A 25,217-nucleotide genomic window follows, 5' to 3' on the forward strand; every position below is an offset into this window, starting at 1 on the left:
TCCGCTTCTTCTAGGCGGCGTTTCTTCTTTTTTCTCCACCAGAATCTGTCTGCACTTTCGTCGAACCAACCGTCCCGTCGATTTCGTCCCACATACCCGACGTTGTTCTCCGCTGCGTCGTTAATAGCTGTTTCAACTGTATTCCAGCAGTCCTCAAGAGGGGCCCCATCGAGCTCACCCACTTCCGGCAACGCTGCTTCGAGATGCTGCGCGTATGAAGTGGCGACATCAGGTTGCTTGAGTCGCCCTAGGTCGTACCGCGTCGGTCGTCGGTACCGAACATTGTTGATGACGGATAGTTTGTTGATGACGGTCTTCGCCGATGGTTCCGGTTCGTACTCTCTTGTTGATTGTTCGTTGCTTATGATTTTTTAAAGGCTGGCTTGCAGGGCCTGACACCAAACCCCCTAAATTTCCGGTGGACCATGGTGCACAGTTTCACTTAGAGTCCCTCGCTGGCACTCGGACGATGATCAGCCGCCCCTAACATGGAGAACAGACGCTGTTGTGAGCCGATCCTGACATGGAGAACAGACGCTCAATAAGATTTGCACCTCCGGAGAGGAGCAAACCCCCCCTTCCCTGTCAGCATACGACCATAGTTCCCACCGGGGTTGGTTACCCGATCTTCCCTAAGGTTGCTCGTATCCCGGCCAGCACCGCGGGGAGGTAGGGATAGGAGTTGCTGGGTAAGAGGCTAAGGACCGCGAGATGGGGTCTATTTTATTCCTTCAGGTACGCGAAGTACCAATGGTACGCTTTACCCAGCATTTGCCGTGCCATTCAACCCTTCTACATTGAAATTCGACCGATGGTTGGAGAGGCTGGAAATTTCTTTTCGGATTTACCATGTTCAGGCAACCGACAGGCGCGATTACCTACTCCACTACATGGGCGGTGCCACATACGACGTACTTTGTAATAATCTGAAAAGGGCCGCACCACACACCAAAACCTACGGCGAAATCGTAACACTTCTGAAGGATCATTTCAGCCCGGATCCTCTAGAAATTCTGGAAAATTTCAATTTCGCCAGTCGCAAGCAACTAGATCACGAGTCTTTGAGTGACTTTTTGATGGATTTGGAGAAGCTCGCTCAAACGTGCAACTTCGAGGATCATCTGGATAAAGCCCTGAGGAACCAATTCGTCTTTGGCATCCGGAATCGTGTGATACAGTCGCGGTTACTGGAAGTTCGCAACTTAACCCTGGCGAAGGCGAAAGAAATTGCGTTTGGCATGGAAATGTCTCATCGTGGAACCGACGAGATGCATGGATCCCGATCAAAGAACGAGGAGCAGCACATAGAACATGGATCCAAGAAAGCGAGAAAGAAGAATGCGTTCCAGCCGGCTAGTCAAATTAGTTCGAATAGAAGTTCCATCCAGACCGGCAAATGAGACGGACAGAAGAAGCACTGTTACCGCTGCGGAGATGCTGAACATTTCGCGGACAAATGCAAGCATAAGGCCACTGTCTGCAACCACTGCAAGAAGAAGGGGCATCTGGAGAAGGTGTGCCAGTCAAAGCTCAAGGAGAAGAGGGGCACCGATGGCGCACGCCACTTGGAAGAACCTTGCGTTATTAAGGACGTATTCCATCTACATGCGGTTCGAGGTCTTGCTGGTAAGTTTCTTTTGGATTTGACGATCAATCACAAAGAGTTAACATTCGAAGTTGACACCGGCTCTCCTGTATCCCTTATTAATGTACGAGACAAACGACAATACTTTTACGACTTGAAAATCCTTCCTACAACTACACGGCTAGTAAGCTACTGCGATAATGATATCGGTGTACTCGGTAAGATTATGGTTAAAGTTGTTGCAAATGGTGAGGAGCTTACGTTGCCCCTGCACATTGCGGAATCCAGCAGGCACCCCTTGCTGGGCCGCGATTGGTTGCTCGCATTGAAGTTGGATTTCAATCGCGTTTTTAGACCCGGTACACATTCGGTTTCCTATTGTGGCGGCAATGATCAATCCACCGCCACTGCGTTAAATGATTTGCTCAATAAATTTTCATATGTTTTCGAAGGACGTGTAGGTAAAATTGAGGGGATTCAAGCTTCGCTGACGGTTCGAAAAGATTCAAGGCCAGTTTACGTGAAGGCCAGAGCAGTACCATTTGCAGTGCGCGACGCAGTCGATAAGGAGATCGACGCGTTTGTCAGTGAGGGCATCTGGGAAAGGGTGGATCATGCGGAGTGGGCCACTCCTGTCGTTCCAGTAAAAAAGTCTGGGGGTAGAGTACGGTTGTGCGGAGATTATAAAATCACTTTGAACCCGCATCTGCTTGTCGATGACCATCCGCTTCCCACTGCTGAAGAACTGTTTGCTACCGTTGCAGGAGGAGAGACGTTCTCTAAGTTAGACTTGTCTCAGGCTTATTTGCAACTGGAGGTTCGCCCAGAGGACAGGGATTTGCTGACGTTGAGCACTCATAGAGGCCTGTTCCGCCCTACGAGGCTCATGTACGGTGTCGCTTCCGCCCCAGCTATTTTTCAGCGGTTAATGGAGGAAATACTTCAGGGTATCCCTGGGGTTACCGTCTTCATCGACGACATTCGCGTTACCGGTCCTGATAATCAAACGCACTTGCGTAGACTAGAAGAAGTATTTAGAAGGCTAAGTAAATACAATCTACGCGTTAATAGGGAGAAGTGCGAATTTTTCTCAAATCGTATCGATTATTGCGGTTACATGGTAGATAAAGCTGGGATACACAAGCTTCGCGATAAGATCGACGCCATTCAGAACATTATTATTTTTTATTATTTATTCAGACTAAGGCCGAAGTGGCCTGTGCGGTATATAAGAGTCTTCTCCATTCGGCTCGGTCCATGGCTACACGTCGCCAACCACGCAGTCTACGGAGGGTCCGCAAGTCATCTTCCACCTGATCGATCCACCTTGCCCGCTGCGCACCTCGCCTTCTTGTGCCCGTCGGATCGTTGTCGAGAACCATTTTCACCGGGTTACTGTCCGACATTCTGGCTACGTGCCCGGCCCATCGCAGTCGTCCGATTTTCGCGGTGTGAACGATGGATGGTTCTCCCAACAGCTGATGCAATTCGTGGTTCATTCGCCTCCTCCACGTACCGTCCGCCATCTGCACCCCACCATAGATGGTACGCAGCACTTTCCTTTCGAAAACACCAAGTGCGCGTTGGTCCTCCACGAGCATCGTCCAGGTCTCGTGTCCGTAGAGGACTACCGGTCTAATTAGCGTTTTGTAGATTGTCAGTTTGGTACGGCGGCGAACTCTATTCGATCGGAGCGTCTTGCGGAGTCCAAAGTACGTACGATTTCCAGCCACTATGCGTCTCCGAATTTCTCTGCTGGTGTCATTTTCGGCAGTCACCAGTGAGCCCAAGTACACAAATTCTTCTACCACCTCGATTTCGTCACCACCGATGCAAACTCGCGGTGGGTGGCTCACATTGTCTTCTCTTGAACCTCTTCCTATCATGTACTTCGTCTTCGACGTGTTGATGACTAGTCCGATCCGCTTGGCTTCCCTCTTCAGTCTGATGTAGGCTTCCTCCATCTTCTCAAAGTTACGTGCCATAATATCTATGTCGTCGGCGAAACCAAATAGCTGGACGGACTTATTGAAAATTGTACCACTCGTGTTAATCCCTGCTCTTCGTATTACCCCTTCCAAAGCGATGTTGAATAGCAGACACGAAAGACCATCACCTTGCCGTAACCCTCTGCGGGTTTCGAAGGGACTCGAGAATGCCCCTGAAACTCTAACTACGCACATCACCCGATCCATCGTCGCTTTGATCAACCGTGTCAGTTTATCCGGAAAACCGTGTTCGTGCATTAGCTGCCATAGCTGGTCGCCATTCAGAACATGCCGGTTCCTAAAAACAAGGATCAAGTTCGATCCTTCGTAGGACTTATCACTTACTGCGGTCGTTTTTTCCCCAACCTAAGTACGATTCTTTACCCACTTAATAACTTACTAAAGAACGAGGTTCCTTTTGTCTGGAACCAGGAGTGCGAGAAATCATTTGCATTGGTTAAAAAGGAAATGCAATCAGACAGGTTCCTAGTCCACTACGATCCGTCGCTTCCGGTGATTTTAGCTACTGATACCTCACCTTAAGGTGTAGGCGCGGTACCCAGTCATCAGTACCCTGATGGAACTGACCGGCCATTACAGTACGCTTCACAGACTTTATCTAGAACGCAGCAGAAGTATTCCCAGATAGACAAAGAGGCATATTCGATCATTTTTGGTATTCGCAAGTTCCACCAATACTTATATGGTCGTAAGTTTACTCTTATTACTGATAACAAACCTATCAGTCAGATATTCTCGGAATCCAAAGGTCTTCCTACAATGTCTGCGATGCGGATGCAGCATTATGCCACATTTTTGCAAGCTTTCGACTATAAAATCCGTCATCATCGATCTTCAGATCATTTCAATGCGGATGCCATGTCTCGCTTACCAATATCGTTCACTGACTCCGAGTCAGAAATCGAGGAACCAGATGCTGTTGAGATTAATGCTATACACACGCTACCACTTACAGTAGATGAGTTAAGCACAGCCACTCTGTCAGACGACAGTGTTCGCGAATTACTACGAGCTCTTACACTCAGGCAAATGAACATGCGAAATACATAAGGAACAAATGATGAACCTACAAGATTGATGAAAATATTTGAAACATAAGTCTCTCATGTTTTCCATCTTCAGCTCTTTAGATTTCATTAGCGGACGTATGTTGTTTATTTGTTGCATGGATTGAATTTCATGAGACACCTTTTGAAATTTTGTTCAAAGCTGATCTGAAGGAAATCATAAGGCATTTTATGAAAGACATCATGCTCATTTTAGTTACCCTAATCGGAAGGAAGGCGCTTCTGTCAAGAGAATCATGTTCTCACTTATTGCAAAGTTTTCAAGTAGTGCGGTTGAATTCATCATCGAGGGGGTGTGAAGAACAATATAGTGTTCAACGTTAAAATAATAATTGGCCCAATATGTGAAAAGGAACGTGTTTTATTCGAATAAAATAATTAACTTTATCTAGATTCAAAGATATTTTGAAACGCGTTCTCCATCGCCCATTTTTTCATACCCCCTCGAATACAACCGAAACGCAAATATGAAATCACATGTCATGTATGCATAACTATATGAATGAACAACAATTTTGATTACCATCTAACATTAATCACGCATGTTTATAACTCAAGAAAATTTTCAATATACGCTAATTAAGAATTCATAATGCAGCATTATGAATCGCTTAACATATCGCAAAATGCTGTAATGAATTCATAAATCTGCATTATGAATTAATTAGGACACTTCTTGAAAGAAAAAAAACGAAATTCATAAGACATGGTTATGACCAGGGTTGTTAATCGATAAATTATCGTCGTTTATTTAACGCCAACTTCGATAACGATACCGCTTGTACGATGATGCTTCGTTGACGATAAAGTGAGCGTTGAATCAACGTTATCGTTATCGAGTATTCGTTGATTTATCGATAATTATCGAGTTAACTGTAACAGGTACTACAGTTAAAAGTACAAATATTCACTAATTGTGTCTGCAATATCTATTTTAAATATTGTATCGCCTTAGGGGCTGTCCATATACCACGTGGACAGGTTTTGGTCAGTTTAGATACCCGCCTCTCCCAACGTGGAAATCCGCTCATATAAATTTTACAAAAAATTTATGGATCGTGGATATTTGCCATACACCTCCCCCCTAAACTGTCCACGTGGAATGCGCATCAGTTTTCGTTCAAAAGCGCGTTCGAACTTAAACAAGAGTAAGGGTGAATGTCTATACTTAATGTTTAATCTAGCATTATTAACAAAACTTCTACTTGAAGATCCGGAGCATCCAGTAATATGATTATTTTATGACTCACAGTGTAGACCAATCTCTTTAGCCTTACCGAATCATATTGAATAGGTGACAAGGATAACCCACCAATATATTGAGAATATATTTACTCGGTACTGGTGCTCTATGCCTGGAATGCAGCACTACAGTTACAGATCGGTGCATCAAATAAATTTCTAGTGCTTAGATGTATTATATTGCTGAGGGATTCCGATTCCAGCTGAATATTCTTTACAAAGGAAAGTCTTTATGTGCTCTCAGTAAATCCGCCTGGGTAGTGCAAATTTCCGCTATCTTTTTATTGGAAGACCTATGCTGCATAGTGAAAAAAAAACACTTAACCACCAACAGAACACCTCCTTTCCCTTCGCTTCATAGAGTAGCAGGCATTAAACAATAATTCTAGAGTGCCCGCTTCAATTACCTCTGGTCAACCAGCTGCAAACAATTTGTTCCATTCTCGGCTTCTGTCAAAATTTTACACCAACTTTGTTTGCGTAATCTAGTAATCCCATTATCGCAAAATTATCGAGTTAACTTACGTTAAATTATCGAACTCCGATAATAATTCAGTTGATTCATCGTTATCGTAGCAACCGATAACGTTGATCACAATCAACTTTATCGGCGATAACGATAAATCAACGATTAACAACCCTGGTTATGACCTCCAAATACTACTTCTGCGATTCATAAGGTAGGGCTATGGATTAATTCATGTGTAGCGTACAGCGTTTATAATGCTTCATTGTAATTTCATAAATGTGCCTTAAGAAAATGTTATGTTTTGTATTGACCATGAAAATTTATTTCATAATGAGTCCATTTGAATTTTGAATCCAAAACTTATTGCAAATTTCCAAAAGTCAGAATTATGATATTCGATAGCCAATTTGCCTGAGTGTAGAACAGGTAGGGGAAAGTGGGGTAAGATGGCCATATGGGGCAAGACAGCCAACGTTAATTATGCCTTAAGTGAGCATTATATTCACATTATTATTACAAGGGATGGTTCACAATAATGTAAAAGGGCTATACAACTGAAAAATGCACTTTGACAACCTCACTTGTTCTTGTAATATTGATTTGAAGATGGTTTAGTTGAAATTCGAATTTTCTTATAATTTTCTAGTTACATAATTTAACAATTGAAGCCTAAGTTACTCATTTTTCGGGACAAATTGATATTTAACGAAGCTTTTATATAACTATAGCATATATACAATAATAATTTGAGGAGATTCACAGTAATTAGGTTCGATAGGATATAAATCTTTGGATACACGTCGGCTTGGGGCGGTATTGCCAACTGTATAGGAACAAGGTCATCTCCAGGATTAAGAGTCGCCTAACACTTAAATGCATTTAAAAAATGATCAAAATAGTTTCTGTGTGAATCAGAGATGATTTAAAACAAAGGATATGGTTTTAACAGTAGAAATTAGTTTTAGGCAAATTCTGATATTGTCGTAGTGCCAGTTGTCAAGAAATCAACATGAAATACGACATTTTTAAACGAAGCATCATTTGAACATAATCCATAGAAGTGCAAGAAATGTGTCCCCTATTCTAAATAAATTTAGCACACTTTTGATATAGCTTTTGGTCCAGGCTCGTCTTGCCCCGAGGGGTGGTCATATTGCCCCATATGGTAAATATAGGCATCATAAAACAGCTTTTTTAAAACCAGTTTATAAGATACTGAAACTTTATTAATCAGTGTTTATTGATACTTATGTCAAAGACGGGTCATCATAAAGGTGTTTCATGGAGAAATCAGCAGAATTTGTAGCAGTGTCACTATTTTACAAGGGTTACCGCTTAGTATGGCCATCTTGCCCCACTTTCCCCTAAAGCAGTTGACGGTAAATTTAGATTCGGTGTAGATCAAGAGCAGTTCAGTTTACAGAAAGATTGCATAATGCGTGGTTGTCGTGTATATATGAGAATGAAGGTTCTTCACGAACGTCATTCAACGCATTTCGGTATGTCCAGGATCAAATCACTCGCTCGTAGTTACTGCTGGTGGGAAGGAATAGATAAGGATATAGAAGGTCTAATTAGGGACTGTGCTTCTTGTCAGGCTGTTAAGGCTAATCCACCGAAGGTTTCTTTCCACTGTTGGGAAACGCCCAGTGAACCATTTCAGCGTATCCATGCGGACTACGCTGGCCCTTTCATGGGTTTTTACTATCAAAGTGGCCTATGGTATATGTAGTCAAAAACATGACAACCGAAGCTACAATCCACAAATGCAGAGAATTCTTCAGTACTTATGGTCTACCGTCAGTTTTTGTGAGTGACAATGAGCCTCAGTTCACCTCAGCTGACTTCGCCACATTTTTGGAACTAAACGGTATTGTCCACAAATTCAGCGCTCCGTATCATCCTGCCACAAACGGCCAGGTCGAGAGGTTCATACAGACAATGAAATTGAAATTGAAATCTTTAAATTGCAATCGTTCCGAAGTATTATCAATTCAGTGCAAATCCGAATTATAGCCGCTAACAAAGTTGGATTTTTCTCACAATTCGTACGTTAAACCTAACTTCGGAAGTGGTGCGCTGTTTTCATTTGGTGATGTGCTATACAGCGCACTTCTTCCGAAATTAGGTTTAACGTATGGATTGAGAAAAATCCAATTTCAATAGCGGCTATAATTCGATTTTCTACTGAATTTATAATACAAAGCGAAATTTGCAATATTCTCTTAGCGTATCGCAAAATGATTCACCCGGCTACTGGCTATTCTCCGCCTATGTTAGTTTTTGGTCGCCAGATCCGCTCACGGCTAGATCTAATGATTCCTTCAATCGATCCGAACAGAAGCGAAGTTCAGTCTAAAGTTAGAGAACTAACGGTGGTTGCCAAAGTGGCGATTCGAGACTACGTCCACGAAAAAAATGGGAATTCGGGTTTGTTAAAGAACATCTTGGTAAGTTACATTACATGGTACAACTTAAGGATGGACGGGTCTGGAAGCGCCATATAGACCAACTGCGTAGCGTTGGTGCAGGGTTAATGGGTTCCCCAACAGACGTGACTTCTTCACGCGGCAAAGAGATCGGTTGTCAATTTTTCTACGACAACGCTATCGCAGTAACTTCAAATATGCCCCCGACTTCGACAACGGAAGAAAACATCAATACTTCCGCGGACTTATCCCTTCCTTCTAATCCGACTGTTTCCGTTCCTTCATCGGGAATGCCAACGCCAATTTCGAATGAAACAGCCAAAGCTGGTGGATCTGCGAATCCAATGAGCTTGCCAGCAGATCAAGGATTGCGACGATCGCAGCGAACGATCAAACCACCGCGGAGACTCGACTTGTAACAGACTAGAAAGGAGCTTATTTCGCGGGGAAGAGCTGTTATATCCTAGCAGCAGTTCTGGCAGCACTTACGCTGTCAACGGCACGAGCCTACCCACTCCTGCCAACAAAAACGAATATTGATTTCCGTTTCATACACCGGAGTGAGAGCATCACAAAGAAAACAATAAAAAGTTAATTATATTCGCATCCGCGGGTTCTCGATGTTTTTTCGTCATTCCCATCCGCCCAATATACAACAATCCTTGTGGTGGTACATGAATGTGTTCAAATACGATTTTCAATTGTTTATGTGGATCTTTTCAAGAATAGAAGGACCTGTGATATCCTTTATAATTTATTATCTAATGCTACGTCTAATTCCTATCACAAGTGCCGACCTTACTTTATTATATATTTTTTAAATCTTTTCGATAAATACATATAAACTGCGGCCTGATCAAACCTTGGCCGTCCATTAGAGCAGCCAAATTTAAAAACATCTAACTACAAAATAAACTTCGATAACCATCTCTGCCTCCGATAGCAATCGACTGAATGCTTCAATTAGTTTGGTTTCCGTTAAAAATGTGATTACAGTTTCGCGCAAAGCAGCGATATCTGTCAATAACAAAAACGTGCAATGCGCTAAAAGTAATTAATTTATTGCTACAAACCTGGTCAACCTGTTTCCCGATCAGTGAAATGCGTACAGTAGCAGAAGAATCGTACAGACCCCGATCACTCCTCCAAGTATCAGCGACTCTCTTCGTTTGCGAATGTTGATTCTCTGAATGAGGCTGAAAATTTGAACATGTTCAGCTTGAGTTCCGTAGAGTTCAACAATCTGTACACTACAAACCTAGATATCAACGGGAACCGATGGGAAATATCGTGCATCCTGGTTTGGAAGCGTTTCATATGTTGCCGTTGAGAGGACAAATGCTCCTTCGTCTCCATTGCGATGCTAATCTGGTCGTTGACCATGGAGCTTGAACTACATAAGTGGAATCGAATAATTGCGTTACGCTCAGCTCGAAAAATGTTGAATACTTTTTCTTACTTGTGAAGATGTGTATTTTCCTTCAGATACATGTCCCGCCGGCTTAATCCGGACGTCGAAGGAGACGTTGTTCCACCCAGTCCGGACCCGCGCAGCAACTCCTCTCGTTCCATTCTCGTTGTGTGATTGGCCTGGATTTTTAAATACTCTTGCCGATAACCCTGCAAGGATTATAAACTATTATCAAGAATTCTCTAGTTAGACTGATACTGATTGAGCTGAGACTTGTGCAGTTGGCATGTTTTGTGATGCTAATGAAAAATGACCACTGTAGCGTTCTTGATAGAAATTTTCACAACAAAAATCAATCTTACATGCAGAATCTCACGATGTCGCTGAAGGACATGCATAACGGCAGCGCCGGTGCCAGGAATCTCCGCCATCCGCTCGTTAATGTTTGACAGTTGGTCCAGCATCTGCTCGATCTCCAGCGAGAGCGACTCGAAGACATGGTCCCCCAATAAAGGCGACGTGTCAGTGGATCCAGCGGAATTCAGCGAACTGCTTCCGGTACCGACCTTGTTGAATGCGATCAACTTCAGGTCAATATCGTTCTCAAGATGACGGGCTTGCTTCCGAAGAGCTACGATGTTACGATAAAATAATGGAAAATCATGTTCTCGTTCAACAAAATTGTAAACATTGAGATAAATGAGATACGAAATACCAACCATCCCAATCCGATGTCCCCATACTGGCAAAACAAGATAAATTTCAACAAAGATAACGGTTTGTAATGCTGCTTAATGAATCATTACGAGTTTCACAGCGATTTAATTTTACTTTATCAACAAATTTACAACACTTTTTCCTGACAAAAATATCAAAACATATAGGGTAAGATACCCAGAAATCACCATCACCACAGTTTTCACCTAACCTATTTTAAAATCTTCTTTATTTCTCGAAAACTATAGTAGTTGAAAACAGTTAAAGTTTAACAATTAACAAACAGTTATGAAAAACTTAAATTTGAACTGTACCATCAACTGGTTTCCGATAAAATATCATTTAATAAAGATTTTAAAGTAAGGTGAACGAAAACTGGAGTGCGGGAAATTTGTGTGCGCTTTACCCCGGACCTGCACCGACATCATCACCATCCGAAACAAAACGTCAACGTCAAAAAAGGCAAAAAATAATCGTGCCGCTGAAAATAAATAAGTGGGGATAAGAATTCGATTCCTCGTGTACACGGTTAGAAAAAAAGTACCTAATTTTAGGTACTTTTTGACGTAAACTTAATTAATACTAAAGACACACTGATGGTACAACCCGCATAATTACAAACTGTACATGGATATTTTCCCGTGCGGTCGACAACAGTATCCTTAACTGTTGACAACTGTAAATGAACAATCTCATATAAAGTTTTAACAGTTTGTGGTACGGTTATTTGACAAATAACAATATGTTGAATGGGTTGTTAAGTTATGTCACCATAAAAAATCGTCTGTTTTCGCGTGAAAAATTTTCGCACAACAGTATGATAAAATGTTGACATATAATGCAGGAAATAAAGAACATTTTAGAGACAGCATGTTATATGTTGACATTTAGTGATGTTGTCGAGCAGTTATGGTTGAATCGATCGAAAAGTATTCGATAACCGCAACGTAAACTGTGAAGCTATATCTTACATCGTAATAATGATTCTGACCATATAACATGTTGTTTTTAACTATGCGGGAAGTACCACGGTTATATACCAGTACATATTGTACCATGGTTTTCCACGTTGTACCAGCATGGTACAAGGTGACACCTTATACTAAGGACACACCTGTGGTACTTGTACCATGGTACAAGAGAACAAGAAAATTATTCCAAGACTATCTTTAATAAAGACAATAATTGGTATGGTACTCATTTCAAGATTCTTGTACCATGGTACCATGGTGTGTCATTAGTATAAACCCCCATCCAATCCAGCTTTTCGTGCACGGTAATGACGGCTCTGTTGCGTTGCGTTGCGTTGCGTTGCGTTGTAACAGAGTATTTCGTAGATTGCATACTGATAGCTGTCATGTATTTTCTTTAACTTTCTTACCCCAACTGCTTATGGATATTACCAGGGTTTCGACTTTTCGTTTCAATGAGACCAAAGCAAGCGTTTTTCGGGCCAAGGGAAAATCTTTTTTCGTTGTTTATGTTGAGAATCACCTTTCACCCATCAATCTTTTCTCTAGACTTAGCCTTGAAAGATAAACGAAAATCTTGCATATTAAATGAAAATCCTTTTTCGTTTCATCACTTTTCACCTCTCACTCACTTTTCGCGAGAATTATCGCAGAACAATTACAAAATTGTTTGGCCGCGCCGGGATTCGAACCCAGAATAGTAACAATAATAGCTGTGGGGATGCGCTTACTCTAGCCACACCACCACGCTATCTGTATAAAAGCGTTAAGTTATTTGTTCCACATAAGCTACTACCATGTGCATTTATGGTGCCACGAAAATACTCGAAAATCAAAGAAAAAAGAGCAAACCAACGTGTGGCGGCATCGAAGTGAGCGAAAAATGGTTATCACTCTCCAGGCTGTTTTTCTTTCCCGAAAAGCGATTTCTCCCTGAAAATGTTCGTGAGGGAGCATCATGTGCTCCTGATATTGAGTGAGCCTTACGAACCCTGGATATTACTATTTGGGATTTAATAGCAACCCAATTGGGGGTCAAAAATGATAAAGCATGAAAGCTACCATTGCCGGCCACGCCCATCTTCTCTGTTACTAAGGAAGGGAAGGAAATGATGATATGACATCTACTTAACGAGAGGCCAGCGACTCACCGACGCCCTCATAGATGTCAAGGAGTTGGATGGTTGGTAGGGAATATAGTTTAGGAATATCATCATAAGCAAGTGATACAATGCGTTTAAACAGACGTTGGGAGTGACCATGCTAAGAAATTTTTGTCACTCCATTGTTAATTGTCCTGGGATGGGGCGAAGCTATTAAACTTGCCCTGGCTACCCAAGTATCACACATGTCCCACATAGATTACTGCAACGGATATGCGACTAGATTTGGTCACTATCAAGTTGCTGCAACCATTTTAGTCTGACTTGTGCTGCTCGGGTAATTAGCCTAGGTTTAAGCACCATTGTTCGCTCTCTGAAACGAGAAAGAATATAAAATATATTAATTTTCCCTTCCAGTTATGCGATCCCAATTGAAATTAAGTAGTCATATTAATATATGCCCTTAGTAAAAAGCGAAACCCAATATGTAACTTTTTCATACACCAATTAAACATTTCATACAAAAATTGTGACGTAGGGGAGAGTTGGGGTTAAGAATCGCCATTTTGAGTTATGTGTAAACGAGCCCTAATCACGGGGGAGAGTACGGTGGAGTGTGGTCAAATTATGATTTTGTCGATATATTCATGGTCTATGAGAGGGGTCTGGAAATGACTCCGGATCGGAAATACCGGGTCGTTGCACTAATATCTAAAAATAGATTGTTCCATATACATTATATACAGCTTTACATTTTGTGAATTTCTTTTTGTCTATCAAACTGATTGCATTCACAACAAATTTGGTATGTAATGAGTTAAGACACCATCGTCCCTAAAAGAATTATTCTGTAGAATTTGGATTTTAGTGCAGATTGCTTTTTAATAAGCGAGATAATCAAAACAAAATAATTCTTGTTATCACTTATGCACTTTTCGTTTGAGTTTGTTTATCATGTTGGGTTTGACATTTAAACCATTTTTAGTTTGAACGATGTTCAAATTAACGGGGTTCAAATTAAAAAGTGTTCAAACTAAAAACGGTCAAATTAACGGGGGTCCACGGTAAATGAATTTGGAAACAAGTGTGAAATTATTTGCTACTTACCTTGTTGTTGCAAACATTCTAAAAGCCGAAGAAAGCATCCACATACATACCACGTGTATTTCTCAAAGACGATCAACATTTAGTACCAACTTCTAATATTCGATGTCCGGAAAGAATTGTGAAGTGAACAAGGCTCTTGAATTGCTTCTGCGAGAGATCCGACAAAGTTTGCCCAGCATCCAATTAGTACCATTAGCTTGAGACACGTTAACCAGAACGGAAGTTACCGAACATTAACCTGAACTCCCACGATATCCTAAATTTTAGTCGACGTAAACCTTTGTGTCAAAAAATTACGTCTGCTTCACTTCTTCCTTATATTTCATTGTGCTTATTTTTGATACCCTTTATAAACTAATCGGAGAAACTTCACTGAAAATACGATTTCACTTAAAAATATAGGAAAATCAGTTTGATAGACAACGAATTGAAAAATCCAATTAATTCCATTTCAATCTGTTCAATCTTGAAAATCATGGTTACGTATTTATAATTATAGTTAGGTATTGAATAAAAAAGGAAGAGTTCCTCAATATTTTTTTTTTCAAAATTTTCAATGAAAAACGACAGGACGCGGAAAATCACAACCGTTCGATGCCGATGCTTACTGCGATCCCGGAATTTTGATACCCATATTGCCAGGGGTTATTCTAAATGAGTTTTTGGCCCCTGCTGGCCTTCCGGGAACTTGTTCCAGAATGACCGTTCCGGTTGATATCCATCCTATGGTCTCAACTACATGGAAACGTGTTTCCGGAACAATTACAAGAATTTTGATACCCATATTGCCAGGGATTCTACCAAATGAATTTATGGTCACTGTAGGCCCTCCGGGAACCTGTTCCAAAATGACCATTCCGGTTGATATCCATCCTATGGTCTCAACTACATGGAAAACATGTTTCCGGAACAATTCCAAAAATTTTGATACCCATATTGCCAGGGTTTATTCTAAATGAGTGTTTGGCCCCTGCGGACCCTCGGGGAACCTATTCCAGAATGACCGTTCCGGTTGATATCCATCCTATGGTCTTAACTACATGGAAAATATGTTTCCAGAACAATTCCAAGAATTTTGATACCCATATTGTAAGGGTTTATTCTAAATGAGTTTTTGGCCACTACGGGCCCTCCGGGAACCTGTTCCAGAATGACCGTTCCGGTTCATATCCATCCTATGGTTTCAACTATATGAATAACATGTTCCCGAAACAATTTCAAGAATTTTGATACCCATATTGCCAGGGTTTATTCTAAATGAGTTTTTGGCCACTACGGGCCCTCCGGGAACCTGTTCCAGAATGACCGTTCCGGTTCATATCCATCCTATGGTCTCAACTACATGGAAATTATGTTTGCGGAACAATTCCAAGAATTTTGATACCCATATTGCTAGGGTTCATTCTAAATGAGTTTTTGGCCCCTACGGACCCTCCGGGAACCTGTTCCAAAATGACCGTTCCGGTTCATATCCATCCTATGGTCTCAACTTCATGGAAATTATGTTTCCGGAACAATTCCAAGAATTTTGATACTCATATTGCCAGGGTTTATTTTAAATGAGTTTTTGGCCACTAAGGGCCCTTCGGGCCCTCCGGGAACCTGTTCCAGAATGACCATTCCGGTTCATATCCATCCTATGGTCTCAACTACATGGAAAACATGTTTTCGGAACAATTCCAAGAATTTTGATACCCATATTGCTAGGGTTTATTCAAAATGAGTTTTTGGCCACTACGGGCCCTCCGGGAACCTGTTCCGGAATGACCGTTCCGGTTCATATCCATCCTATGGTTTCAACTATATGAATAACATGTTCCCGAAACAATTTCAAGAATTTTGATACCCATATTGCCAGGAATGAATTTGCGGCCACTATAGGGCCCACGGGAACCTATTCCGGGATGTCCGTTCCGAGTCCATATGATCACGTGGTCCTAATACGTTGGTAAGTCATAATCCTCGAAATTTCTGCGAAACTGGTAGCTCAGGGTACAAGAAATCATCATTTGGATTCTATAAGATCAACTTCTCCATTTTTGAGACATGGTCTAGCAAATCCGGAACTCCGATAACCAGGTAATCCGGATCGGTCCTATGTGACATGGATCGGATAGAGGATGAATTTCTTAATCCATAGCAAACGGAAGCACGGTAATGGCGGCTCTGTTGATTTAAAAGTGTATCCGTCCCCATACTTCTTTGACATCTAACTTGGGTTTGACAATTCGATTACCCTCTCGTCTCATCAGGTCTCATCCTGGAACAGGAGGAAAACGGAATGTCAAACCCAAGCCAGATGTCAAAGAAGTACAGGGACGAATACACTTTTAAACCCACAGAGCCATTACCGTGGGCGAAAAGCTGGATACAGCGGAACGGCGACGGAAACGGCAAATTGGACAGTTACCACCAGGGCCGGATTTATGGGGGGCCGGGGGGGGGGGCCACAAATCTTATGTACCAAAACCAACCTTTTTTGTACATTTTGGGGCCCCCACATACCGTCGGCCCCGGGGCCCCATTCCGGCTAAATCCGGTTCTGGTTACCACATACCTAGAGTGCTTTGAGAATAGGTCGTATGTGCAAAAGAGAGCCTCTCTTTGGTTCCATTCTTTTTCGTTTATTACAAAACTATACAAAAGTTTACTCTGGATTTCTTGGCAGATATCTAAAGACAATAGCTTTGTTTAGCGTGCTGTAGTGAAAATGTAGCAGAAAATGCAAAACTAGTCGATCTATTAGCGAAAGAGAGCGTGATCAAAGAGAGTCTCTCTTTTGCACATACGACCTATTCTCAAAGCAATCTAGACAGTATCCTCCCGCTGATCCGACAAATGTATGGCCGGAATATCGAGGTTTCTCTCGTTAAGCCCCAAACGCAATACAACGGAACGGCAACGGAAACGGAAAATCTGACAGAAAATATATGGGGTAACTGTCAAATTTGCCGTTTCCGTCACCGTTCCGTTGTATTGCGTTTGGGGCTTTAGTCTGACTCCATACAAATGAATCAAAACAAAATCACAGCACAAATTTGAAAACTGACAGCATATATTGTGTTCAAATGGGTGTTGATACTTTTTAATCCGGAAAATTCCGAATTAGCCAGATCCGAACTAACAAGTCGTCGGATTAGCGAGTTCCGGATAAGCGGGGGGATACTGTCTATTTTCTGTCTAATTTTCCGTTTCCGTCGCCGTTCCGCTGAATTGCGTTTGGGGCTCAAGGGGAAGCCTCGGATACTGGGTGCCAAATGAATGATTAAAATAAACTAAAAGTTTATGTGGTTTGGAGACATATTTTTTAGATGATACGCATGATATTATCTTTATGTGGGCACACCTAAACCTCATACAATTCTAATGCCCTTATGAAACAACAAGATCCACCTTATTATTTATGAGCAGCGAATGAATAACACTCATGTTTGCTGTCTACGAGGCTGTCTAAGTTGAAATTTATGCAGAAGCAAAGTTTCAAATCCTGTTTAGTTTTACACCATGTTCAAAGTTGCAGTAAATGCGTTCACTGACAAAAATCCAATCATATTCATTATGTATAGCACCAAGGGGTGGGACGCTGAGCACAATTTAATTTGTGTTCGTTTTTTACTATGTGATTATCTGTGCCACATTGTGCCATAAATTGTGCCTCACCTGAAATATGAAATATTGTCATTTTGACAATACGCAAAATTTGGCAACACTGCAAACGAAACATCAAGCTGATCGGCTGTCAAACACTCAACAGATTTTCTGTGATAGGATAAAAAAAGCATCAAGATTCTCGATGTGAATTCAATTCCCGACTAATTTTCTTCATATTTTCGGATGATAACATCAGCCAGCCGCGGTCGCATTGAGATGTTCCTCTCCCCAGGATGGATTCTAAATAAGAGCGTATTTTATATGAATATGCGCGCGGAGACATGGACGTTAAAGGAGGCTGATCGGAGAGCTCTCGGAGTGTTTGAGCGTAAGGTGCTGCGGACAATACTCGGCGGTAAACAGGAGAACGGTATCTGGCGGCGTCGCATGAATCACGAATTGTACCGGGTGTATAAAGGGCTGGATATTATTGCTTATACAACACGGCAGACTACGGTGGGCTGGTCACGTTGTTCGTATGCCGGAAGAACGTCAAGCGAAGATAATATTTAGTAGAGAACCCGGAAGAGGCCGCAGGCTTCGTGGAAGGCCGCGTACACGATGGCTTTTTGCAGTCGAAGAGGACCTGAGGGCGCTCAATGTTCAGGGCGACTGGAAGCGATTGGCCCAGGATCGAGTCCAGTGGAGAAGGATACTCCATTCGGCGTAGGTTCATCGAAGAGCTGTAGCCCATCAAGTATCAAGTAAGTAAGTATGCGCGCGGAAAAAGATGGAAGAAATTCCGCACAACAGGCTTTGAGTTTGGAACGGTTCTTCTCGCCTCGTATCGCAGGGGGAAGACATTAGTTTTGCAGCAAGATGATTTTTGTGCATAACTCCATGAAGTGGATTTCAACGTTTCATCTGTCCTTATGTACCTTTAAGTTGCCTAATCGGAATCCAAAAAACGATTCCGACAATCACCAACACCTGTCACACACATTGGCATGACGACTGAGAGAATTACTTGGAAAATTAGGTATCAAATTCATTTCTGATTCTGAAGCTAAATCTAATAAAGTGTTAGTTTTCGGGGCTCTTCCCATCCGGAACTAATCCTTTCATTCTACAAACCCTATAGAAAATAATAGCATTTATTCATTACCGCCGTAAAAATCTCAGCTTCTGGATGTTTCGGTGCGGTGATTAGACATAGGGTAAATGGAGATAAAGTAGACATCTAATTGAAATTGAAATGAATTAGTTTTAAGTTTCGTTATGGTGAAGTGAACAATTCACTACTTCTATGTTTCTTTTTGTTCATAAGTCAAAAGCAAGATTACTCTCGTGGAATATCTTTTTTTATGTTTTATTGTATTTTTCACGAATGATTAGATTCGCTCGACGAAATTCAAGAGTTGTCAATTTTGTATTTCAAGGCATTTTCGACAACCTTTCCATAGATTACCTTGATTGTCAAGCACGTGGTCGGTTGAGAACAATGGGACTGAATGTAAACATCGAAGCACCAGCTGGTTTTGTTGTGTAAGCATGATCAGCTGGAGAGCTGAGAACAATGAAAAAATATGTAAACATGAGGGGGCTTGCGGCAGCTGTCACGATCTTCAAGTGAAATGCGCACGGTAGCCAGCAGCGAAATCGAAAGCGAAATCTGAGTAAGACGAAATTTTTATCATAAGAGTCTAAATGGTGAAAAAAATCGCAATATAATCGTAAAATTTTGTTGTCCGTACTTCTATACTTTCATGAATTATTCGAGAATTGAAAAGTGCCAAGTTAGGCCGATAGGGGTTTTCAATAATTAACAATAAATGACAATTTTTGGTACTCTTCCCTTTTTTTTTATAAACAAAAATAATACAGGATTATATTATTTGTATGAATCTTACCGTTCTGGCTGATCCCATTCATTTCTCATCGAAACTGTATGATTCCTATATCTTTTTGCTTTCATATTCTTCCTCTTGCCGATGTTGCCGATGAATTGAGCTTTTCGTGCTCAATAAAGTTCAATATAATCACATATAACTATTAATGACTATTATCTAAAGAACTTTATGATAAAACTGCCGTAATAAAATATAGCTCCTACACACAAAAAACAAACATGGTTTTACAGAATGTTTTGCACTTTCCATTTGAAAAGAGCTCTGATTTCTTAAAAATGAAAATTTATTTGGTCTAAATCAAAGTGATTTTTTTCGTTTGAAAGTTTTTTTTTCATGTTCCCATTGTAAAACTAAAAGTTCTTCCATTCAACCTTAAAATAGTAGAACTGTCAAATAACTCAATGATAAACCAAGCAAAAAGAAAACAAAAAGAAAGACAAATGAAGATAAGTTTCCGTTACGCATCGGCACTATAGCATGGTAAAAATATAGATGGTAAAAAAATAAATAACTTAAACATCACTTGAATGCTTGGCCTTATCTATCCAGCTTTTTATTATAGCAAGGGATCAACTATGGTATACTAATTTTGACATTTACTGTGTACAGATTTATAGCGCTGTTCTAGTAGGCATAGATTTATGCAAAACAATTCAATTGTCAAAAATATTGAGCTAGCAAATATGTTTCGATTTGTATCGTTTAATTATCGTATTGTATATTAACTAATTTATTATTCTTTTTAGGAAATGCAAGCACCTGCAATACTCTTTCCTGGACCGTTTCATTTGGAAGACTGTTTTTTTATGAACCTTCATTTTAAAATACGGTTCAACATTATTCTGGTGTAAATATCAATTTTTAGTTTGAGACAGCCCACATATCGTGATTTTTTCATCCGGAAGGTGGTCGTCAAGCAGTTTTTCATAAAACGTTGTTTTCGACTCAACATTTTAAAATTCTACAAATTCCATCCCTCAAAATACACGCGGAAAATCGTCCCAATGTGTCTCACACCAATTTATCTATTCCCATATAAGGATTTTTCATTCGTCGTCAATGATAATTCTTTGACACATGTGAGTCGTAAAAATATTTAAATGTATTTTCTAAAATAATATTGAATCAATCAAGAGCCTGGTATAAAAATGTGTAGAATTCTACGCCATTTCGAACTATTTAAAAGGATTTTGAATATCAAACACTTGTTGATCACCAATCAAACAAAAACTACAGAGATATTTGTTATAAACTCTGTCATCTTTATTAGAAGGTTATCTCAAACTTATGCATGCAAGTGTTGAAATAGAAAATCCAGTAAAAGAGGCCCTTCAATGTTGAAATGGGCGTAGAAGCAAAACGACATTGTCTTTATGTAACTTTCTAGTTCTACGTATACTTATAATGCTGAGAGCAAAAGCAGAATGCTATTATAATACCAACTAGAATGCGAGGGTTTTGTCAGCAATGAAATAAACGCGACCCTGTAAAAGTTATTGTAGTATCAATATTCGGGAAGCTCCAAATACAATCTTTCTATACTCGTCTGCCTTATATTACCTTCGTTATCCAGTGTCTTGGAAAAGATTGTCTGCACTCATAAACCTAGAATAATATAATAAATTAATATAAAATTACCCCAAAATAATTGAATATTCCATTATCCACGACCCATCATCTTAAAGTAAACAAGATGAAAATTTTTGACATGAATGTAAACTGTTTAGCTTGAATCCTAGGCAACTGCGATATCGATATAAAAACTGTACAAGGCATGTGTCAGAAATTTATTACCATAGTTGATTTATGGCAAGCGTAAAAAGCTGGATATAATTAGTTTGTTTACACATGAATATTAAAACTAACGCACGTACAATTTTTACAAATAATATTTATACAGTAAATATAATTATAGTTAAATATATTATAAAAAACTTTTTTGTCCATTCATCTGATAAATATTCTCATAGTGCATTCTCAACCTATCACCGTCGAGCTGTCAACGCCTCTTCCCTCACCAGTTCAAACCTGAGACGTTCAAACGATCACAACAGCGGATACGACAGCAAAACTGTTGCTTTTCAAAATTATGCGGGAAAGTGTTTTCGGATGTTCTTTAAATTCAATGCCTCGAATTCGTGCAGTCCAAATCAATATACAAAAATCGGAGGTAAGTTGTATTATTTTGACTAAAATATAAAAAGTGTTGATACTGTAGCTAACAAGTTTTCCTAATCAAAACAGCGTCCTGCTCCGGTGCTTCAATGGCGCGAGCTAAAGATATTAATGCAAGATTTTCTTTTCAATTACAGGACATAGGAAATGTATGGCGCAATGTTCCCAGACGGCTTCGATTTCCAACCAAACCCCAGCCAGGGACCGGATCTCGTTCTGGGGCAATCACAGTGGCCACCGTGTTGAAATGCTGCAACCTACATCATCTAGAAAAACTGCTTGAAATCATGAAATAAAAATAAAAGTATCATTGCGATTAGATTATTTAAATTTATAATGGAAAGATGATTGAAGAGTACGAGGGGGAATGGGACAGTTTCTTTAATAACGAATGAATAATTTCGTTTCTGAATGAAAATATTTCGCCCTATTTTTTACAGTGTGAACATTTTTATTTGACAGTTGTACAGTTTAGTTTTGAATGTTTAAACTTTTAATTTCAGAGCGGCACGCGACTTTTGAATCATGTTGATTACAAAAGTTGGCGTACTTTTATTTTAAACATATCGAACTCTCTACGAAAAAGAACCAACGCAACTTTTTGAATTTACCAATGGTTTTTTTAATTTTAATAATGGTTTTTCTTTCTGTGTATTGAGATTTTAATTACCGTCAATTATTGGGTAAATTGCCCTACGTAATTGAAAACAAATCAAAACAAAATTTGGCAAGGCTGCCAGTATTTTTATTAAAATCCTTCAAATGTCAAAATTGTGCCCCAGTGTGCCACACTTCTGAATCAAAGTCTGAAAATGTGTGCTTGGAACATTGTGCTCAGCGTCTCACCCCTTGGGTGTTCCGAACTTGTGAAAGAACCGTTTCTGTGCCTCGTCTAGGAACAGAGTTGGTTCAGTCATGTACAATTTCACAAGCCACTGCCGTTTCGCTATCCCAAACTTTCTGTTAACCAACTTCCGTTCTTTTTCTCCGAGAACACCGTTTTTTTATAGGACGTGATCCAAGCGCTGACTGTAGATTTACTTTTACAATAAATTTCACAAAGCCGTTGCCTTGATAATCCCAAGAAAAAATATCCGTAAATGCAATGATATTTTGTGTTTAGGCTCGCACGTTGGCGCCGAACATTTTGCCAAATAATGTTGGACATTTTCTAGAATAAAACACAAAACTCAACAAACGAAATATGTTTATAGTATTTTATTGTATTTTCCACGAATGATTAGATTCGCTCTACGAAATTCAAGAGTTGTCAATTTTGTATTTCAAGGCATTTTCGACAATCTTTCCATAGATTACCTTGATTGTCAAGCACGTGGTCGGTTGAGAACAATGGGACTGAATGTAAACATCGAAGCACCAGCTGGTTTTGTTGTGTAAACATGATCAGCTGGAGAGCTGAGAACAATGAAAAAATATGTAAACATGAGGGGGCTTGCGGCAGCTGTCACGATCTTCAAGTGAAATGCGCACGGTAGCCAGCAGCGAAATCGAAAGCGAAATCTGAGTAAGACGAAATTTTTATCATAGGAGTCTAAATGGTGAAAAAAATCGCAATATACTCACGATTTCAATATGAATGAGAAATAAAAATCAATTTATTTATCGAAATCAAATTGAAAGACACCAGAAAACAATCCGGGCGATGATCTGTCATTGCGAGCAGCGAATTGTTATGACAGATTAAATGACATATATGTTTGCGACGATTTTGGCGACGATTTGCTTGGCGACGATTACAAATCGTCGCGTTCGATAAGGTGGGATTTTTACAATAATATACTTCTCATTGCGGTTGCAAATCATAAGACGCTCTTATGAACATCATAATTATTTCTTATGTCCCCATTTCAAAAGCAAAACTTAATACTAAAGACACACTGGTGGTACAAGGACCGTGGTATACCACGGTTATATACCCTAGTACATATTGTACCATGGATTTCCACGTTGTACCAGCATGGTACAAGGCGACACACCTGTGGTACAACTTGTACCATGGTACGAATACCATCAGTGTGTCATTAGTAATACTAATGACACACTGATGGTATTCGTACCATGGTACAAGTTGTACCACTAGTGTGTCACCTTGTACCATGCTGGTACAACGTGGAAAACCATGGTACAATATGTACTAGGGTATATAACCGTGGTACTTGTACCACCAGTGTGTCTTTAGTATAAGACGGTCATAGGTGCTTTTTCCTCAGTGTACAAATATCTTATGTTTATTTGCTATAAGAAAAACCTATAAGCTTTATACGATTTTACGATTTTCTTATAAACAGTGTATTATATGAACGAGAATGATTTTCATAAGTTTGTCTTATGAAAATATTAAGCTTATTCAGAGTCCATAAAGAATTTCGTAAGAGAATCTTATGAACATCAATATTTTTTTCATATGAGGGTTATAGTATTTTCAACACGATTTTCATATATCTCGCTTAACTTTTCAAAAGGTCCTAAGTAACATTTTTTTCATGAATTAATTTGAGTAGCGCGATCAACAGACCAACATAAAAGCTTTTGATTGCACTACTCAAATTAATTCATGAAAACAATGTTACTTAGGTCCTTTTGAAAAGTTAAGTTAATATAGTTTTAAAAGTTAAAAGCAAGACAAAATTTTCAAAACGACTTATCTGCTTTTGTAAACAAAGATTCAAACGACGATTTGACGAATATGATAGCTCTCCCACGCAAACCAACACCATCAACAGGTAGCGGAATCCTTCACCTGCCTACTGATAGTGTTGGTTTGCGTGGGACAGCTATCATATTTGTCAAATCGTCGTTAGAATCTTTGTTTACAAAAGCCGATATGTAAGTCGTTTTGAAAATTTTGTCTTGAAAGTTAATATTATGTTGTCTCGCCCGAGGTCTCGCCTTTCCCATCAAAAATTGTATCCCGTTTTATTGTCTCAGTCGATTCTTTGGCTTATTTAAGGTGAACTTTCCCAATGAACCCATATTTTTTAAAGCCACCAACTATTTTTAAAATCGAAAAAGTGCTATTTTTTTTAATTGGCCCTATTTTGCACGAACATCGGATGAATTTCTCAGGCCGGTTTACACGTGCAGCACTTTTTCGGTTTTTGTTTTGATTTTGTTGTCACGTCAACAATATGGGTTCTTTGAGAAAGTTGACCTTAAATAAGCCAAAGAATCGATTGAGCGAATTAAAGTTTTTGACGGGAAAGGTCAATTTTATTAGTGTACATATAAATTTTAGATGATATTTCAGCTGTGTAATTTGCTATCCAAAATTAAGTAGAATCGTATTAGAGTGAAAATTGGAGTTTCTTCTCCCTCGCAGATGTTTTGATCGCTGCATAAAATTTGCGTGTGACAGTTGTTCATGTCACTCAAAAACCGTGTTTTTTTCGTTGACACTTTTCAAAGCCCCG

At 40.0% G+C, this 25,217-nt stretch overlaps 3 protein-coding genes across 4 annotated transcripts; 2 read left to right on the plus strand and 1 right to left on the minus strand.

The window, feature by feature from the left end:
• The first annotated feature begins 1,811 nt into the window (after positions 1 to 1,811).
• On the plus strand, positions 1,812 to 4,644 carry LOC134203453 (uncharacterized protein K02A2.6-like). The gene is made up of 2 exons (XM_062678331.1): positions 1,812 to 2,631; positions 4,433 to 4,644. The coding sequence occupies exons 1-2, from the start codon at positions 1,812 to 1,814 to the stop codon at positions 4,642 to 4,644; spliced, it is 1,032 nt and encodes a 343-aa protein (XP_062534315.1).
• A 4,934-nt stretch (positions 4,645 to 9,578) lies between these two features.
• Positions 9,579 to 11,098, minus strand: LOC134203456 (Golgi SNAP receptor complex member 1-like). 2 transcript variants are annotated; one of them, XM_062678335.1, is made up of 6 exons: positions 10,932 to 11,097; positions 10,575 to 10,843; positions 10,261 to 10,421; positions 10,060 to 10,194; positions 9,875 to 9,997; positions 9,579 to 9,818 (listed from the first exon to the last, which is right to left on the minus strand). In XM_062678335.1, exons 1-5 carry the CDS (start codon positions 10,951 to 10,953, stop codon positions 9,895 to 9,897), a joined length of 690 nt encoding a protein of 229 aa, XP_062534319.1. In that variant the 5' UTR covers positions 10,954 to 11,097; the 3' UTR covers positions 9,579 to 9,818; positions 9,875 to 9,894. The 2 variants fall into 2 exon arrangements, with proteins under 2 accessions (XP_062534319.1, XP_062534318.1); XM_062678334.1 differs by having other exon boundaries at positions 9,579 to 9,997; positions 10,932 to 11,098.
• A 7,173-nt stretch (positions 11,099 to 18,271) lies between these two features.
• On the plus strand, positions 18,272 to 22,105 carry LOC134203451 (uncharacterized). The gene is made up of 3 exons (XM_062678329.1): positions 18,272 to 18,465; positions 21,582 to 21,781; positions 21,924 to 22,105. Exons 1-3 carry the CDS (start codon positions 18,323 to 18,325, stop codon positions 22,067 to 22,069), a joined length of 489 nt encoding a protein of 162 aa, XP_062534313.1. The 5' UTR covers positions 18,272 to 18,322; the 3' UTR covers positions 22,070 to 22,105.
• The last annotated feature ends 3,112 nt before the right edge of the window (positions 22,106 to 25,217 follow it).

Source organism: Armigeres subalbatus, unplaced genomic scaffold (genome assembly GCF_024139115.2).
Source record: "Armigeres subalbatus isolate Guangzhou_Male unplaced genomic scaffold, GZ_Asu_2 Contig1857, whole genome shotgun sequence".
In the NCBI taxonomy this organism is placed as follows: Eukaryota; Metazoa; Arthropoda; class Insecta; order Diptera; family Culicidae; genus Armigeres; species Armigeres subalbatus.

Excerpts from the sequence above, each read along its gene's own strand:
- LOC134203456 (XM_062678334.1), bottom strand. The coding sequence starts at position 10,953 with ATGGGGACATCGGATTGGGATG. Across the intron at positions 10,844-10,931 it reads GGGGACATCGGATTGGGATG|CTCTTCGGAAGCAAGCCCGT; the intron begins GTTGGTATTTCG and ends GTAACATCGTAG. Across the intron at positions 10,422-10,574 it reads GACATCGTGAGATTCTGCAT|GGTTATCGGCAAGAGTATTT; the intron begins GTAAGATTGATT and ends TAATCCTTGCAG.
- LOC134203451 (XM_062678329.1), top strand. The coding sequence starts at position 18,323 with ATGGCTTTTTGCAGTCGAAGAGGACCTGAGGGCGCTCAATGTTCAGGG. Across the intron at positions 18,466-21,581 it reads TGTAGCCCATCAAGTATCAA|TGCATTCTCAACCTATCACC; the intron begins GTAAGTAAGTAT and ends ATATTCTCATAG. Across the intron at positions 21,782-21,923 it reads TCAATATACAAAAATCGGAG|GACATAGGAAATGTATGGCG; the intron begins GTAAGTTGTATT and ends TTTCAATTACAG.
- LOC134203453 (XM_062678331.1), top strand. The coding sequence starts at position 1,812 with ATGGTTAAAGTTGTTGCAAATGGTGAGGAGCTTACGTTGCCCCTGCAC. Across the intron at positions 2,632-4,432 it reads AGAAGTATTTAGAAGGCTAA|ATCATTTCAATGCGGATGCC; the intron begins GTAAATACAATC and ends ATCGATCTTCAG.